Below are 19,400 nucleotides of genomic sequence, written 5' to 3' on the forward strand. Positions count from 1 at the left end.
AGAGAGAGAGAAAGAAAGAAAGAAAGAAAGAAAGAAAGAAAGAAAGAAAGAAAGAAAGAAAGAAAGAAAGAAAGGGAGAAAGGGAGAAAGAAAGGAAGGAAGAGAAAGAGAGAGAGGAAAGAAGAAAGAAAGAAAGAAAGAAAGGGAGGGAGAGTAAAGAAAGAAAGAAAAGAAAGAAAGAAAGAAAGAAAGAAAGAAAGAAAGAAAGAAAGAAAGAAAGAGAGAAAGAGAGAGAGAAGGAAAGAGAAAGTCAGGTTTATATAGATATATAGAGACATACACACAATTGATGAAGGAGAAAAGGTCTATACCAAAACTTTATTTTTTAATTAATTAATTTTTTATTTATTTTTTGCTTACCATGCAACAAAACCTTTATTAACAATTTTAACAGAGGTTCAGCTATTATTGAAACTTGTAATTTCTAAACTTAAATTGGGCAAATGGTTAGAGTGCAGAGTAATGCCATCACTGCTCACGGGGAATGCAGACCGAATAATTGAATTCTCTAAAGTTATTAATTCATCTAAGCAGCATTAATTCATGAACATTCATCTTCATATTGTTCTGCAAAACTTTGCCCAATAGGGTGGACTGATGACCAGGAATCATTAGGCTATGTAATAGTGGCAGGAAAGGCATAGCAGCAACAAAAAGCAGTCGAGACAAAATCCCTAGGGCTGAGTCCCTTCAGAGTGCACACATCACAGCCATGCTAACTGCTGTGCCATATCCAGAAAACTTACTTGCTTGCCATAGCCTTACTTACATGGACTCTGTTCCATATGCATATACATAAATTACATATATGGAAGTATATATATACATAAATATTCATACGAGTTATATGCACATCACATATACAAATATGTATAATATACATTATGTGTACATTATGTATACATATTCAAGCTTCTGATTTTTGTGAAAATTTAATGTTCTCTCAAAGTATTTATTTTTATTAATTTAAAATTTCTTAGATGTATACACTCCATCTTCATTATATCTTTCTCAATACATTCTCTCCAGCTTCTCTGGCCATCCTCTCCTTTATATCTCTCTTACAAACTCAGGTATTATTATTATTATTATTATTATTACTACACAAACCGGAGTCCAGTTAGTGCTGCTCAGATGCTCATGATGTGGGTCATTCACTAGTGTGTGGGCATCCTGATAATGTCCACCTACCTCTATAGAAGGACTCTCTCTCTCTCTCCCATTGAAGTGACCAAGTGCAAGAGCTCCTAAGGAAATAGTGAGGTATTAGAAGCCCCTCCCATTTCCATATTGAGTTATTTTAAAATTTAAAATACAATTACATCACTTTTTATGTTTCTCTATTCTGTCATACTCACCCTATATCTGACACCCCTACCGAATTCAAACCTCCCTGTTCTTTAACATTCATGGTTACTCATACAGATTAACAAATCCACATATTCATACACCCACTGAGTTCATTCAGCATTGACTGCATGTATATGCATCTAGGACTGATCATTTTTTACTGAATAACCCATCAGGGATCTCAACACTGGGGAATAAGAATTCTCCCTATCTCTGTAATTCTCAATTACCCATAGATCTTTTTCTAGTGAGATGTCAATTGCTGTTGGAATTGTTCAAAGTGGAAATTTTAACTGGCTTGATCTTGTGCATTCAAGTGACCAAAGTCCCTGAAACATATGATTGCAACAGCTCTGTCATCATGAGGTCAGTATCTCACAGTCCTTGTCCCCACCCCCTGACTCTTCCAATCTTTGGATCTCTTCCTTCATGATGCTCCCTGAGACTTTGAGAAGGGATGTTCCAAATAAGATCCCATCTATGGATGCATATCATAGTCATTTATTCTCAGCCATTAAATAGTTTTGTGACTCAGTATTAACCAATACCCATTAGGATAAGAAACTTCTTTGCTCAAGGCTGTGAGCAACACAAATCTATGGGTAAAAAACCATAAATGTGCAAAAGTCCAATACCTTTTGGCATGATCATTGGCATATGGCTTTTTAAGACAGCAAAATGAAATTCACTCTTGATATCTGCTCTTTACATTTGCCTTCTTTTTCTCTACAGAAACTCCACATAGTTGAATGTATAAAAATTATTCATTTATGTTGTTGGATAATGTCTCATTTATGAGAATAATACATTTTATCTGCTCATCATTTGATTGCTCATTCGGTTTTCTGACAATTATAAATTTTAATTGCCTACATAACAAAAGCAAAATCAGTTTTTAAATCTCAACTTATTTTAGGTATGTGCCTAAGTGAAAATGTTCTCATTCATATTGTAACTTTGTGCTCGATATCTCACTGGCCCAAAATTGATGTTTGGGACGTCCATTTTCCAAGAGCCTCACTATTGAATTCAGGCTTACTTCACAGGGTCCTACTTTGCAGTGAGCAAGGCAAACATCACAGAGTCTCATTGTGCAGTGAAGCTGATTTTACAGGGTCACACTGAGCAGCTGTGATGACCTCATATTTATGTTGATGCTTCTGCTTTAGCTACGTGTGTGCTGTGATTACAGGTATATGATCATACCTGGCTTGATTTTTAATTTATGCATTCAATATTTTTATTTACCTCTCTTGTTCCTTCTCTTCTCTTCTCTTTAAACAACTTCCACTCTCACACAGTTCATCTTCTACATTACAGATGCTATTCATCACACCGTATTATCTTAATACACCTTTATTTTTTATGTGCCAGTAGAATTTTTTAAAATATGTTTGAAGACCTACATATTGTAGGCTATATTTTTCCACTGTGGTATTTCTTTACATTGTTCAGCAAAGGTTTTTATTACATTCTATATCTATTAAACATAATGTCACTGCCATTGAATATTTCTGTCTTTTAAACTTTATTTTTCACATGAGAAGGAAACAGACTTAATCTACACATTGTCTTTCATGTCACTTATAAATCTGTTATACAATGACAATATTTCAGAGTTTAGCTATGGAAACAGCAGGTATATGTGTACATAGGAGTGATCACATGGTCACTGGTTGGGAGACAATATCATAATTCAATAAACATGTTAAAGTACAAAGAGAAGACTATGTGAAAAGAGAAGAGATCAAGGTATGCATATTTCTATTGATGGTTACACAGATGCTCAAGTGAGTATGTTTCCCAGGCAGTGAGAAGCCCTTAGAGGCAGGACTGGCTTCACATGGAGATGATGTGGCAGGGGGTAATGATGAGTGGAGTAACAACAATTGTATTTGTGTCTTCACCCATCAAAGACAACTGAGGAAATAAATAGACCAAGGTCTCACCATGCTGTAGTTAAGCAAAGAATATAAAAAATAAAGAAAAATCTTCTTTCTACAGAAATCAGACAAAAAAGTAGAAGGAGTCTATAGTCTCATACATGTTCACACATTGTCCCTATATGTGAGATAAGAAGTCATTGAACCTCATATCCTTCAGTCTATAAAACAGCACCTTCTCTATCTCTTTTAGATTGTCATGAGTGTTAAATAAAGCTGTTCACTAGAAATGGATGTTTTACAAAGTAAAATATGAATGTACAGGAGGGTTTAGCAGCTTTTGGTTTCTTTCTTCTTTCCCTCATCTTAAAGAAGTAAATGGAGTGATCCCTAGTTATTAATAACAATCATACAAAATGATTCCGACAAATTTGTTAAGGGTCAAGACGAGTCAGAAAAAAAGTAACATAGGTAGGAAATATGGAAAGTCAAGAGAAAAAATAATGTCAAAATCAGTAAGGGAGGATATGTAGGAAAGACTAGAAACTTGAAGGTTAGTGAGAAGATTATATTGTGATCCAGTGTCATAAATCTATTATGTAAACTATGTCAACTGATATATCTGTGAACACAGAAATCAGAGTAACATGATAAAATTTTGCAGTAACATAAGGGGAACAGAGATCATATTAGACTGTCCCTCATTCACTATAAATGTTCAGGATTTTTTATTCAAGGTAAGGAGGAAGTTGTAGCCAGGTATCAAAGACAACCTTTCTTCTTTGACTACGATACCAAACCTGTACCCTTTAATGTATTGAACAATTATGTAGCATGTTCCATCCTTGTAGGTCCTATGATGAGAGACAATATCTGATATAGAATATTAATATCAACATATTTATTACATCAAATTAGGTATCATTCTAAAGTACTTCCATCATAGAGAGATTTTCTTACTGCAGATAACTCTTATTAGGGCTCTCTTCATGTCTCTGTTCCTCAGACTGTAGATGAAAGGGTTCAGCATGGGAGTCACCACTGTGTACATCATAGCCATGACACTCTCTTTTACAGTGGAATTATTACCTGATGGACATAAGTATAGACCAATAATTGTTCCATAGAACAGAGACACCACAGACAGATGGGATCCACATGTAGAAAAGACCTTGTGGATGCCCTGGATAGATGGGACCTTGAGAATGGAGAAGAAAATCCTTACATAGGATATAACAATGAGTAGGAATGGAATAATAATAATGATACCTCCCATGATAAATATCATCAACTCATTAACAAAAGTGTCTGAGCAGGACAACTTCAGAAGAGCAGAAATGTCACAGAAAAAGTGGAGAATCACATTCTTCTCACAAAAAGACAATCTAGCCATGAGCAAGGTGTGCATCATGGCATTAGATGTTGTCAGCATCCACAGTAGTAGCACTAGTGAAGTACAGAACTTGGTACTCATGATGCTGGTATAATGCAAAGGAAAGCAAATGGCCACATAACGATCATAGGCCATGACCACAAGAAGAAAGCTTTCCATGTCTCCAAAAACCATAAAGAAGTACAGCTGTGTCAGGCAGCCAACATAAGATATAGATGGTACTTGGCTCTGCATGTTCTGAAGCAATTTGGGGATTGTGACAGAGGAAAAGCAGAGATCAGAGAAGGACAAGTTGCTGAGAAACAAGTACATGGGTGTGTGGAGATGGGAATCCAGTCGAACAAGGGCAATGATTAGCAGGTTCCCCAGGACAGTGGTGAGGTACATGGCAAGGAACAGGGCATAGAACAGGAAATGATACTCTGACAAGATGGGCAGACCCAGGAGGAGGAACTTTGATATCAAAGTTTGGTTGTTTCCAGTCATGTTCTGCCTGTAATGACTTTAAGAAAAAAATTACATAATCTTAGATTCCCAGTGGTTGTGCCTGTATATCATAGACCAATTTCACTCTTTTGCCTCATTTGTTTATTTAGAAAAAAAATTTTTTACATTCTTTCATTTTTATATTATTTACCTCACTATGGCATGGAATAATCTTGGTCTATTAATTTCTCAGTTGTCCTTTGTAGATGATGACATACAAACCAAATCCTGTACAGTCTGCTTATACTTCCCTACAACATCCATAACCACATTTCATTGAAAATGGATGTGGTTTGTGACACACAAGGAATGTTGTATACTCTACAGTAATTTAGCTTACTCTCTTCAAATAACCCAAGTCCCTACATCCAAATATGTTCATTCTTTATAGCCATGTTGCCTTAGCATGTTCTACTTCTCTATTATTGCATCATTACATCTAATTGCTTCTGATATGGAAAATGTATTGGCATTTCTATTTCCTGAATTTCTATTACAGAATGGTGTAAACTATAGTTTACACCATTCTGTAGTTTATTTCTGTGAAGTTTCTTGAAGAATTTTTGTATACATACTCTTCATAATTCAAAAATGTGTCCCAAGGAAAACCCATATACTTTAATGCATTAGATCACCATTTACATTCAGATGCAGTTGTCTTTGTAATCTGGAGATTTAGCTACCTTGCTGCTGACTAATCATCTTTCACAAGTATATATGGCTCAATGCATCCCAAAAGAAATTTACTCTTCTCCCATAACATGTTACTTCTTCCATTTCTTTACTTTTTCATAATATTTGAGCATAGGTTACCCAATGAAGGAGCTAGTGAAAGGACCTAATGAGCTGAAGGGGTTTGCAGCCCCATAGGAAGAACAACAATATGAATTAGGCAGTACCCCCAGAGCTCCCAGGGACTAAACCACCAATCAAAGATCACACATGGTGGAACGTATGGCTCCAGCTGCATATGCAGCAGAGGATGGCCTAATCAGTCATCAATGGGAGGAAAGGCCCTTTGTCCTATGAAGGTTCTATGCCCCAGTGTGGAGTAATGCCAGGGCTACGAAGCAGGAGTGGGTAGGTTGGTAAGCAAGGGGAGGGGAAGGGGATAGGGGGATGATGTTTTTTGGAGGGGAAACCAGGAAAGGAGATAACATTTGAAATGTAAATAAAGAAAATATCCAATAAAAAGTAAAAAAATTATTCAATAACCTCGGTGAGAGTTCTATTGCACTCTTTCTTTTTTCTTACCTTGGACACCAACCCGGGACCTCATACATTTCTCATCTTCATTCTCTTCTTTGAATAACTTGATAAGTTATTCAAAATTATCTAATTTCAATCTTAGAAATCGATGCCATCATTTCTTACGTGAAATGTTGAAGTCAACATTCAATTTCAACCTCTTCCCATGTCTCAACACAATTTTATTCAGTAGGTTTAACCCACACTGGCATTATGAAATATAAATACAGTTCTCTCCAAATTTTTTCCTTAGATGACCATATTATTTTTAAGAACACAATTCCTGTAGCATACACAAACATTGATTGCTTATTCAACTTCTATCAGCTACTACAGTCAAATATGGTCTCACATGGCATAAATGCACTTTATTCTTCAGCAGTTCTGTAGTCCAAATTGAAGTTTGTGATTCTATCATTTCTAACTTAATATTCTCCTTACCTATCACATCTTCTCCTCTATGGTGTATCTTGTTCCTTTTATGGTTCCACAATATGACATTGAGTTATTGAGTTATTCTGAGTTATAATTTCTTTGTATCCCTATATAGTTAGACCTGTTACAATGGTCTCATACTATTGTATGTATGTACTATACCTTGTACTCATTGCATAGCTTTTCATTCAGTACCAGTTATTGTTGACAGACTGTAAACTTCTTGCAGGAAAGGTCATGCCTGCCCATGACCCAGTATTCATGAAGATTTCCTGGCTATTCTGTAGCCTGAGACATAGCCTAAAATGTAAGGAAGAAATTTACATTAGATCCAAATAATTACTCTTCTTCATTCTCCTCAAAATATGAAGTCACCAAACATACCCCCTCAACATTAAAATTTGATAGTCTGTGATTAGCTTTAAGATGTAGTTGTGTATTTATGGAAAGTATTTGGGTGTACAAAATGCAATGCTCTTTTTAATAATACTAATAACTAATATTTTTATACTTCATATGATTCTACTATACATATGATTCCACTGATAATGATGGAGAAAACTATATACAATGAACACTTCATAAGTGCCAGTTAAATTTAATCCCTCCCTTGAGTTCATATTCAGCTATCTATACCTAATGTGACAGTTTTTATAGAAACTGGTATAGGGCTTAAAATCCATTTTGGTCAAATTATAGTTCAAGATATTTCTATGAAGGTGTTTTACTGCGTTTTTAACATTTAATTTATTTATTAACTTTATATCAGAGTGAAGTAACTCTGTCCTTTCATAATGTGAGAAGTTAATAGAAAAACAGAAACCTAGAGTAATATAAGGGAAATTGTGTACCAAGCTTCTCAGAATTATTTGTATTCTGTGACCGAGTGGGGCCCATGGTTTATGTAGGCTTATGTGAAAAGACTACAAAGCAAAGATCACTTGTGATAGTTGCTGTTTCTGACCCAATGGACTTTACTTCTTCAGTTATAAATCTCACAGTTTTTACCCGAATAGCAGATAAGACTATCCAAATAAATAGTTCTAGCAGTTATTATTCATTCAGCTCACCTGGAATTCCCTAAAAACACACTCTGATTTTCAAGATGATACTCAGTTTTATAAATAACACTAAGATGGTGTGAGTACTCTGGTGATGTTGATATCCGTGCTCTTTTGAATACATGATCTCTTCAAACCTTATTCATCTTTAAAACTAAAACCTTACTAAAAGAAGGCTTAAGCACTGCAGCATTGCCCCTATCCTTAAGTGTTCTTATTGGGTTGAAATGGAAAAACATGTCCAATAAGTAATTGTAATAAGCCTCATCATTAACAAAATTATTACCAATGTAACTGTGGAACAAGGTATTTCTCAAATATTTCAAAGTGTCACAAAGTTCCAAAATGGCAAAGAATAATATCATACCTGAAAAGTGCCCATCATGCTATCATAAAACTGGAAGTGCAAGATCTGTAGTTTAGAAGACAGTAATGTACTTCCTGAAAATTTATCTAGGATGACTGAAGGTGTATCACAGTTCCTGCTTCAGATTCTGGTCACCTTTATTCATTATAAGAACAGAAAGAACATCCTCTGCAGCCAACATCTTCTTACATGTCCCCTTCTTGCCATCTATGGACCCAAAGGGCTCTGCATCCCTGAGGAATCCTGATCTTGTACAATTACCCAAGACCCTATAGAACCAACTTTTCAAAGCCCCTGAGATGGGAGCAGTTGATGGTCAGTGATCAGTCCTTAATATACTTAGTAAGAAGGTAGAAATGAAGAGATCAGATGAATACTTACCCTTTGCCTGTTTATGAAATTCACAGGATTTTTGAGTGATTCAGCTTAGATTGCAGTAGACTAGGCCAAATCTATTTAAAAACCACTGAAGTAATTGTGAATGCTTTTTTTTTTTTTTTTTTTTTTTTTAGCTAGACTATCAATTCGTGGGATTGGAGTTGTTGAGAGCATTCTTTTGTTACTCTCTAAATTTTCTAAGCATATAAAGCATAAAGTGTCTTTCATTTCCTATTCTTATGACTTATGCAGACTGTCTTCAATTAGGGCATGGTTAATGGAATGTTACCACTTTAAAAATTAGCAGCTGTAAAATCTTACAATTATTGTTCAAAAGTATTCATATGCAGAAAAGAACCTCAGTCCACCTCTTTCACTGTGTAAAGTAATTTTCTCAAGAAGGACTACAGAACTTAATGTTTGCATGAATGTTAGAAAAATATTCTATGACATCTTTCTCTGTTATCCAGATAGGTCTCAGTGCAAAAATTGAAAACATATTCAGAAAGATGGAGGTGAGGTGCTTTCAAGTTCACCTAATTTAAGTATATAACTGGTTGTGCTGCTATGGCTAAAATAAGTTTGGAGACAGAGGACAGACTCTGCCTAATTCCCAAAGTGTGTTCTACTATGCTGGGGAATGTCTGCTTCTTTAGCCAATTCTTCACTTCTGTGTCTAAATAACTGAAGTAAACTACTTAAAAGAAAGAAAGGGCCATTCTAAACATGGTTTCTAATGTTTGTCCATGATCACTTGGCTTTACAATCTTGATCTCACATTGAAGTTATACATCAATAGAAGTATACGACACAAAAAAATAACATGTTCACCTCATGGCAAACAGGAAGCAAAGAGAGAGAAACAAATGTGCCCTTCAAAAGTATCCTTGTAGTCTACCTTCTCCAAACATGTGCTGTATCTTAGTTTCTTCAATCTCTCCATATTGTGACTCATCACTAGATGGATCTATTGACTTGGTCAGGGTTGTAAAGATACCATCATGTATGCAAAGTCCTCTGAACACTGCATTTGCAACAAAGCCATCCATACATTATTTTGAGGAAACATATCACAACCAAGACATAATACTTCTATAAAATACTATACAATGAACAGGCCTGTCATTCAATGTGGGGTAACTGATACACATCACTAAATAAGTCTTGAATTTTATGTACAAATAGAACATGGTATTGAGTTTATAGTACCACATATTATTTTCATGTACAAAACAAATATTAGTATAATGTATAATAATCTAATGGTTGTAAAACCAATAAATATGTAGATTCCTTCAGAATGAAAATATTCAGCATAGCACAATATACTCTATATATTCAGCATAGCATCTCTACAGCATGTGAACCAGATGATGAAAGCCAAGTGCCACAGACGCTGAAAGCAGAAGTTAATGTGTTATCTATGGTACAAATATGATGGTGGTTTGGGCAGTTAAGTTTTACCTAGAAAGGTAAGGAGCCATAGACTTTATAAGATATTTACCTGAAAATTAATTAAACATGGTATCAAGGAGTTATTTTTCTTATTTATTGACATATACAGAAAATTGGCTCATATTTAGTTGATTTTTGCTAGTAGTGTGTGTATCTATCTATAACAATTTGTATTGAGAGTGGGTAATCTGTTAATGTGTGCAAAGCATGTGCTTCTCATCCTAGTTTACTGCCACAACATCTTATGGATTCTACTTTGAATTATCATACTTTTAATACATTTTAAATCATACAGAGTATTGTACTTAAGTCTTTAGGAATCTTCCAATTGCACTTTTTTTACTTCATAAAACATGTTGTAGCCATGAAAGATTCCTGCCAGCTCCCAATGGAATCAGTGACTACACATCTATCTATGAGTCCATGTCATTTCCACCTTCTCATAAACAGAACCAGATGTCATCAGAGCTGAATCACTCACAGTTACAGGACTCTTAATTGTTCTAGAAAGGTCCTGACTAATTAATGTGCCTTTAGTAAGTTATTCCTGGATCTGGACTCCTGAGAGCAGGTTCCCTTAGGTCCAGGGCCGAGAATGCTGGAACATATGAGCAGGGATAGTACTCAGATTATGAACATAGAGGCATTACTTCACAGCTCTGCAATTAATATGGGACTAGGATCTCAGGCTGGGGTCTCAGAGTCATTTGAACACATCGTTGGTGAGTTGGGAGGGATAGTCTAGTTTTCTAGGGTTGTGTGATATTTTTCAGTGTGGAGTTTTAGAGGTGATAGTTATCTATTAATTATCTGCTTTTTCTAGTCTTCCAAAACTTGCACAAGCATGTTAACTACTATGTTCCAGATATATTTTAATGACAATATTCAGTAATATCACTACACATTATATTCTTACCAAACTCTATCATTTCATTGTAACAACAGCTATGTAACCCACACAGGTTTAGTGCTGTAGTTCTTAATCTTTTTATTTTAAAATTACCTCCAAGAGATTTCAAATATTTGGATTGATCTCAAATCAGTAATGGAATTCCAATTTTTCTGAAAAAAAACAAAACAAAACAAAACAAAACTACTGAACTGTAATTTAAAAGGTTTCTCTGTCTATTTACCACAGTAACTCTCTTTCTCTGGGTGTGAATTAAAATTGTAATATCTTAATTGGAGGATAATATCAACATCGGAATAAGTATTCTAGTGAGTTTTAACTCACATTAAATTTTAGTGGCACCACCTGAAAAGAAACTTAGGTTTACTATAACCAGGGAGCTTGAAATATCACAGGTCTGGGAGACATGAAGCTGTTTACTTCATGCAGCATTTGCATATGAACTTTCTCATTTGTGATTCCTACTCACACACAACACAAGAAATGCTATCTTCACAGTTATATGGGAGGCAAATTCCCTACAAACTTTGTGGGAGATTTCAGTAGATATTTTTCTTCCCTTAATGTTAGCAGATAAGTTTGAAATAGAAAATTTGTTAATGAAGATGAATTAAACATGTTAAGAGGGAGAACTAAGCAGTTGGTCGTATTGTAAGGTCTTTATGTTTCATTTGTCAAATTTAATGGATAGTGGAATTTACTGATGTCAGAATATCTCAGAAATCCAAAGCAGCCATACCATATCCACATACAAGTGTGCATACAAGTAGAAATTGGTTATAAAAGAGAGAAAGTGTAAAATAAGCTTATTTTTTAAGAAATCAGCTCTCTGGACTATGAACTGGACAATTTGACACTGTGTGGGAACTGATACCTAGGGCATATCTGGAATCTATGGACTTGAAGGTAAAGGCACTCAGCAGGCAGAGTCTTTTTTCTTCTTTGAGAGATTGCAGAGTTTTCATCAAAGTTTTCAGTTGTGTATATGGAGCCACAACATTATGGCATGCCATTTCACTCACTCAAAGTGTATTGAGGTAAATACCATCCCAACTGCAAAATGTGTAAAAGACTAATAGAAAGACAATGATGGGTTGACACATTAAATTAATTATCACTTGGTGCATGGATATTGGAGAAAGAGACCACATAAGACTAGCATACAAATATTCCCACACTTACTAAAATTACCACCATATTTTTTCTTAGCAGATTGATATCAATGGCATCACAATAAATCAAGTATAAAGATGTGCAGAGTATCATTTGATTTGGTAACATGAATAAGTGACAAACAAAAGGTCTATGGTGTTATCCATGTATGCAAAATTGTAACTAGAGGTAAAGGATTTACCCTGAAAGTTCTTGTCAGGGACAAATTTAGAGTGGCAGATATTCTAATTTCATAGAGCATGTATACATGAGTGCATTTCCTAGTACAAAAGCCAGGTAATAGTGATATATTTTGGTAAATACAGCCAATAAGCAGGATGCAGTTTGAAGGGGCAGACATGTCTTTCCAAAATGGATTTTACAATCTGCTGGGAGTCAGTTATATTAATCTGACTGAAGCACTGAGTACTGTAGGGTGATTTCCAAACAGTGATAAAATAGTAACAGGTCTCATGTTCTCTAGATGGACTGGAGAGATTTATCATAGAAAGCCACATGTATAGTACCTGAAGGATAAATGTTAATCCAGTGAGTTGAGGCAAAAAGAAGAAAGTACCAGGCAACTGGAACACCAGGTATGAAAGACAGAGCACTAAAATGTATACACCAATGTCCAGCATAGCTGGAGAATAGAATACAAAAGTGTTTATATGGCCAAATGTGACTGTGCGGGTAAGGTAAATTTAGGCACATCAATGTCAAGTATTCCCCTAAAGTAAATTCAGATTCTTTCATCTAAGCACTGACACTCCAATAAAAAAAAATCATTAACAAGGAATCATAGCTGAATTGTAACTTTACATGTAAAGAGCAAAGGAAGCTGTTTAGGAAAGTGTGGAGGTTCAGAATTAGGGAGGTGGATTGAGAAGTAGTTTAAATTCTTCAAGTGAGATATTACTTTTGTCCATGTTAGTAATAATTAAGATAAAGCTGAATTTAAAAAATGAATTTCAGGATCTATAATATTTAGTAATGAGGTATAGATAGAGAAAGAAATGAATGAAATCCAACTCTCAGATTTCAGCTTTGATCACAGATTACTTTTAATGATATGAAAGAGTGAAGGAGGAGGAGAAAGAGGAGGAAGAGGCTGAAGGTAGCCGTTTTATTTTGAATCTGCTGTGTTTACAAGGCCTGCTGGGCATTATAGAAAAAACAAAGTTCACCCTTGCAATTAATAGCTCTCTAAGATAAGATAAAATCATCCAAACTGAATCTTAAGTTGTAATCTAAGCCATTCAAGTACATGAAATTTTCATTGCTCTAGACATATAATCATAAAATAAGACAGTCTTCACTGAGTCCTAGGGAACATTGAGATACAAGAAACTGACATAACTGAAAAAAAATTCTTAAGAACTGAGACCACATTAACAATTGGCAAACAAAAGAAAAGCAAACATATCTCAGATAAGAATAGGACATAAAAGATGGAATATTGAAACATTAAAAAGAAACCAAAGAATTAAGTTACTTATGGCTATAGAGATTCTAGCAATTTAAAAAAGAGATGGCGTGATAGATATGAGATTATTGTAAAGCACTTGTCTTACATATTTGTTAATTTTTACTTTATTTTTAGAGGTGGTTGACTATTACTCTTACATACATTACAGGAAGATCATGCCTGGAAACAATCAGACTATCATCTCTCAGTTCTTACTCCTGGGCCTGCCCATTGCTCCTGAGCACCAGCACCTGTTCTATGCCCTGTTCCTGGCCATGTACCTCACCACTGTCCTGGGGAACCTCATCATCATCATCCTCATTTGTCTGGACACCAATCTCCACACACCCATGTACTTGTTTCTCAGCAACTTGTCCTTCTCTGATCTCTGCTTTTCCTCTGTCACAATGCCCAAGTTGCTGCAGAACATGCAGAGCCAGGACACATCCATCCCCTATGCAGGATGTCTGACGCAAGTGTACTTTTTTCTGTTTTTTGCAGCCCTTGAGAACTTCCTACTTGTGACCATGGCCTATGACCGCTATGTGGCCATCTGCTTCCCCCTTCATTATGCGAGTATCATGAGCCCCAAGCTCTGTGTGAGTCTTGTGCTGCTGATATGGGTGCTGACCACATTGTATGCCATGTTGCATACTTTGCTCTTAACTAGGTTGTCTTTCTGTAAAAACAATGTGATCCCCCATTTTTTCTGTGATCTGTCTGCTCTCTTGAAGCTGGCCTGCTCTGATGTTCACATTAATGAGTTGGTGATATTGATCATAGGAGGGCTTGTTGTCGTACTTCCATTTCTGCTCATCATTGTGTCTTATGCACGCATCATCTCCTCCATTATCAAGGTCCCTTCAACTCGAGGCATCCACAAGCTCTTCTCCACTTGTGGTTCTCACCTGTCTGTGGTATCACTGTTCTATGGGACAATTATTGGCATCTACTTAGGTCCCTCTGATAATAACTCTACTCTAAAAGACATTGTCATGTCTATGATGTACACAGTGGTGACTCCCATGTTGAACCCTTTTATCTATAGCCTGAGGAACAGAGACATGAAGGAAGCTCTAAAAAAAGTGTTTCAAATGAAATCTCTCCTATGATGATGATAACCACCTTTCAGATTTTTATAACATAATAAAGTAGATATATTGATATATTTATTTACTAGCATTTCCTAACTTTTCCCCAGTATAGTTTATTCTACTAAATAGGCATTCTATATAATTATTTAATATATAAAATGTGTATTAACTAGAGATCCCATTATGCCTTCATGTCCATTTCATTCTTGAAAATTACTTAAAAATAATCTGTAGCTAGAACTTTGGTTTCTTCAAAACCCACAGAACTATTATGATTATTTACCCATTTTGATACCAGTTATGTGATATGGGGCTACTTATTTTTCATTAAAGGCAAGTAGAGAAGGTAACTTTATTTGTTTGGATGCTGGAAATGGGAACTTAACAACTTCTTGCATAACAAAGTGTAAAGATTTAAACCCATGTATGAGGCAAGACTATGTGATTATACAGTTTTTTTTTTCATTTTCTCCCACTCCTGAAAGAAGATCTCCACTATCCTTTTTAAACTCCTACCATCAGAATGTCATGGACCAGGCTTCCATTTATGTTTGATTCATTAATTCTGCTGCCTCTTCTTATAAAAACCAGACCTACCCCATTTCACTACTGTATATCTTCTGGTAGGCCCCATGTATCCATGAGCATCCTTGAGCTTCCTCCAGAGTTCCCTGCTGTTATTCTCATTTGCTCAGAACCAGAAGACAGCTGCAGGTAGAGTCCTATGTCAATTAACTCAGTTGGGAACCTTGAACTTTTTATGTGCTTCCCAGGTTTGACCTTTGTCTTTTATTACCTGTCTCAATTTATGATGTCACATCCTGTACAATTACCTGAACAAGCACATCTGTACCTAGATAAACTTCTCGTGGAACTTTGCCTCAGATATGGCACATTATCAAAACAACAGTAAAATAACTAATATGCAAGTCGTATCAGAGAGTGTTGCTTTGAAGGATCAGACAATGTTGATTTCAATTGATTGATTGATTGATTGATTGATTGACTACTTGGTTGGTTGGTTGGTTGGTTGGGTTTGCTATTTTTTGTTTGTTTGTTTGTTTAGGAATGGAAGAGTTTGTATCTTTAGACTAGAATAGTGGTTGAATGCTGTAAGTGGAGCTTACAGGAACATTCTCATAGGAGCCTGGAAGATTATCATGCTGAGAGCAATGCACACTATGGATCCACAGCTCAATACATTTCAGAAGAAAACAATTTTAAAATAGGTTATAAGCAAGAATTGTGTGGTATTTTAGCAGAGAATCTGGCTGACTTTAGCCCTTGTTCTGGAATATTGGCTGATGGGCAATATTTAAATTGATAGGCTATTTCTTTCACAGACAAAACTTCAATAATGCATAATTTTGAGTTTGAGGAATGAATATTATTAATAATACGTATGTAGGGGTTATATGAAAAAGAGCAATTTAGGCAAAAATAAACAAAAATGTACAGCTTGGAGTAATAAGAAGCCTTTGGAATATTAGCCTTAATATTATAGCCAAGGCCTGTGCTGTAAAGGAGGCTGCAGTTGTTATAGAGATTATTAGTACAGTTATGAAGAGGCCTCTCTGCACAGTAACAGGAACCATGGCAAAATCCAGAGCAGATAACTTTCCAACTAGTTAAAGAGAATGTAAATGTGACTTAAAGAGGAAATGCTCCCTCTCAAGTGTATAGTTTACATTGACAATTCCAGCTACACAGTGCTGTCATTAGAGGCATGGAAGATTTGCATTTGAAGGATTCAGAGATACTTTTTCTATGGTTTCAAGGAGCCACAAATTACAGGCAACAAATAAAATGTAGTCTCTGAGAGGGCAAGGGAATGTTTGCTGTGAACTGAATCCTGGGTTTAGGAAGTACCCTATACATTGAAGATGCCAGAACTACAGGACATTGGCTAATGATAGCATAACTTAGTAAGTGGAAACAGTCAAAGGGAGAGCTGTACATTGCAAGCATAAAAGCTGAAGAGGCAGAGCCATCTAAATAAACCACTTGAACATAAAATTCTAGACACCAGAAATGGACTTGCAGAATTTGGAGTTGACCTTCTGGGTTTTGGTGTTATTTAGATCTAAGATCTTTTATGCTTCCACTCCTCCCCCTGAAATATTGATAAATATTCTGTTACATTATATTGTAAAATTATGTGATTTTCTTTTTTTTATTTTATAGGAGGCTACAGTTAAAAGATTCCTTTGAGTCTCAGTAAACACTCTTGACTTTTAAACTGTGTTGATATTGTGAAAGGACATTGGTTTACTGAAGTTGGATTAAGAGCACTGGGCTTTATTATATGGCCATGAGCCTATGGTGGCAGAGGAATTGAATGTGATCATTTTATTAAAAATGTTCACTAAATGTTCAGGAATGTCAACTCTTGGTACCCAGTTGGCACATTGTTTGAAAGAGCAATCTTGACAGATGAAGTATATGACTGGAATAATGATTGGAGAGTTTGAAGACTTATCTGGTTTCTAGTTCCAATCTCTAATTCCTAATTCTTGTTAAAGATGAAATTATTACAGAAAACCACAATCAATGAAAATGCACAGAACAAGTAATCTTGTTTCCCAGTCCCAACTGATATATTAGTAACACAACTCCTGTAGTTAAGGTTCTAGGATAATCATGGAAGACAGGATAGAAAAGTTGTAAGATCCAAAGGAACAGGAAATGAGATTGTTTTTCTCATAAATATCAGAGAAGCTATACCCATAGAATCTTCTAAACATGGGCCAAACAACTACAAGAGACATGCTAACATGGAAGGGAAAAGTCCCATGAGGCCTCAATGCTATATAAAGAACTACAGGTAGGTAAGGAATACAGAGAGTAGGTGAAATAGTCTTCCCCAGGGAACATGCCACCAACTGTTTGCAAAACAAATGGTCAGCTCTGAAATCATATACATAGGAGTATATAGAATTCTCGGGCAGTATTTATATATTTAACAATATATAAGTATAAGACACATCCAAGAATTAAAGAAAATAGGGCCCAAATTTGAGAGATAACAATGGAGTTCATTGGGTTATTTGAGTGAAATAAAGAAAATAGTAAAAATGTAGTTTTATTTTAATTTCAACAACTAGAACAATTGCTAAAAACAAGTATGAAAGTTCCTCAAAATTAAAAACAGAACTATGATATGCTGCAACAAAATGCCATTCCTTTTGAGTAAATGTACTCAAAAATATTTAAGTACACATAGGACAGATATATCAACACATCTACATTCATTCTGCAACAATAAACAAAAGTCAGTTTATTGAGTCAGTATATATATTATACATTTCTACAAGATACAACTTACTATATCATCTATATTATCTATCATATATATTTATATATATCCATATGTATGTTCTACATCCAAATCTATATCCCTATAACTACATCTATGTATATATTTATGTCTCTGTCTGTCTCTGTCTTTGTCTCTGTATCTACATTGACATCTATATATTTATGTAGATAATGTAGCTATAAGTGATATCTACCTAATTATATCGAGATATGAAATCAGTGTATAGTTATATATTTTTAAGCAATGCAATCTTACTCTGGGTTACTTTACCATTTCAATCTCAATCTTTCTATATGTGCATCATTCTTGTGTTTAATCTATATATCAATATCTAACATAATATATACATAAACAAACACACACAAAACTATAGGCATCAAAATTTATAGAATTACATACAATCATGTTAAGTATAATAAGGCACACAAAGAAAATCAAGTAATAGAATGGGTTGCTATGATCAAAGTACAATGTATTCACAACCAGAAATGTCATAACAAACATATCACTTTGCATAATTACTGGGCCACAGATGTAAAAGAGCTTCTTTTTTTTTTTTTTTTTCCGAGACAGGGTTTCTCTGTATGTATAGCCCTGGCTGTCCTGGAACTCACTTTGTAGAGCAGGCTGGCCTTGAACTCAGAAATCGGCCTGCCTCTGCCTCCCGAGTGCTGGGATTAAAGGCGTGCGCCACCACGCCCGGCTTAAAAGAGCTTCTTGAACAGAGTCCCTTCGGGCTTTCATCTTCAGCCAAGAAGTGGATCTGAGCTCCAGGCCTCTGTGGACCTTCCCTGCAAAAGGAGAGCTTGCATGCAGAGAGTTCTCTGACCACTGGGACTCAAGAGGGAGTTGGACTTCCAGGAGTGCTGACAGAGGCTCCCAGAATCACATGAGGAATGAGGTCCAGCCAGAGACAGCTAGAACATTGAACACCAGAGATTACCAGATGGCAAAGGCAAACCCAAGAATCTTACTAAGAGAACCCAAGACCATTCAGTATCATCAGAACCCACTATTCTCACCACACAGCGAGTCATGGATACCCAAACACACCCAAAAAGCAAGATTCAGATCTACAATAATATCTCATGATGGTCTAGAGGATTTTAAGGAGGGCATTAATAACTCACTTAAAGAATTACAAGAGAACACTGCTAAACAAGTAGATCCCTTTAACACTGCTAAACAAGTAGAACCCTTTAAAGAGGGAGCAAAAAATCCCTCAAAGAATTACAGGAAGACACTGCTACACAGGTAGAAGACCTTAAAGAGGAAACTCAAAAATCCCTTAAAGAATTACAGAAAACACAACCAAACAGTTGATCAAATTGAACAAAACCATACAAGACCTAAAAATGGAAGCAGAAACAATAAAGAAAACCCAAAGGGAAACAACACTGG

At 35.5% G+C, this 19,400-nt stretch overlaps 2 protein-coding genes across 2 annotated transcripts; one reads left to right on the forward strand and one right to left on the reverse strand.

The window, feature by feature from the left end:
* Positions 1-4,173: 4,173 nt before the first annotated feature.
* LOC110304723 (olfactory receptor 1500) lies at positions 4,174-8,386 on the reverse strand. Its single transcript, XM_021176272.1, has 3 exons — positions 8,224-8,386; positions 6,802-7,095; positions 4,174-5,128 (listed from the first exon to the last, which is right to left on the reverse strand). The coding sequence occupies exon 3, from the start codon at positions 5,110-5,112 to the stop codon at positions 4,174-4,176; it is 939 nt and encodes a 312-aa protein (XP_021031931.1). The 5' UTR covers positions 5,113-5,128; positions 6,802-7,095; positions 8,224-8,386.
* Positions 8,387-13,762: 5,376 nt separating this feature from the next.
* LOC110304745 (olfactory receptor 1468-like) lies at positions 13,763-14,698 on the forward strand. The gene has a single exon (XM_021176309.1). It carries the CDS (start codon positions 13,763-13,765, stop codon positions 14,696-14,698), a length of 936 nt encoding a protein of 311 aa, XP_021031968.1.
* The last annotated feature ends 4,702 nt before the right edge of the window (positions 14,699-19,400 follow it).

This window comes from Mus caroli, chromosome 11, assembly GCF_900094665.2.
Source record: "Mus caroli chromosome 11, CAROLI_EIJ_v1.1, whole genome shotgun sequence".
Classification (NCBI taxonomy): Eukaryota; Metazoa; Chordata; class Mammalia; order Rodentia; family Muridae; genus Mus; species Mus caroli.

Excerpts from the sequence above, each read along its gene's own strand:
- LOC110304723 (XM_021176272.1), bottom strand. The coding sequence starts at position 5,112 with ATGACTGGAAACAACCAAACTTTGATATCAAAGTTCCTCCTCCTGGGT.
- LOC110304745 (XM_021176309.1), top strand. The coding sequence starts at position 13,763 with ATGCCTGGAAACAATCAGACTATCATCTCTCAGTTCTTACTCCTGGGC.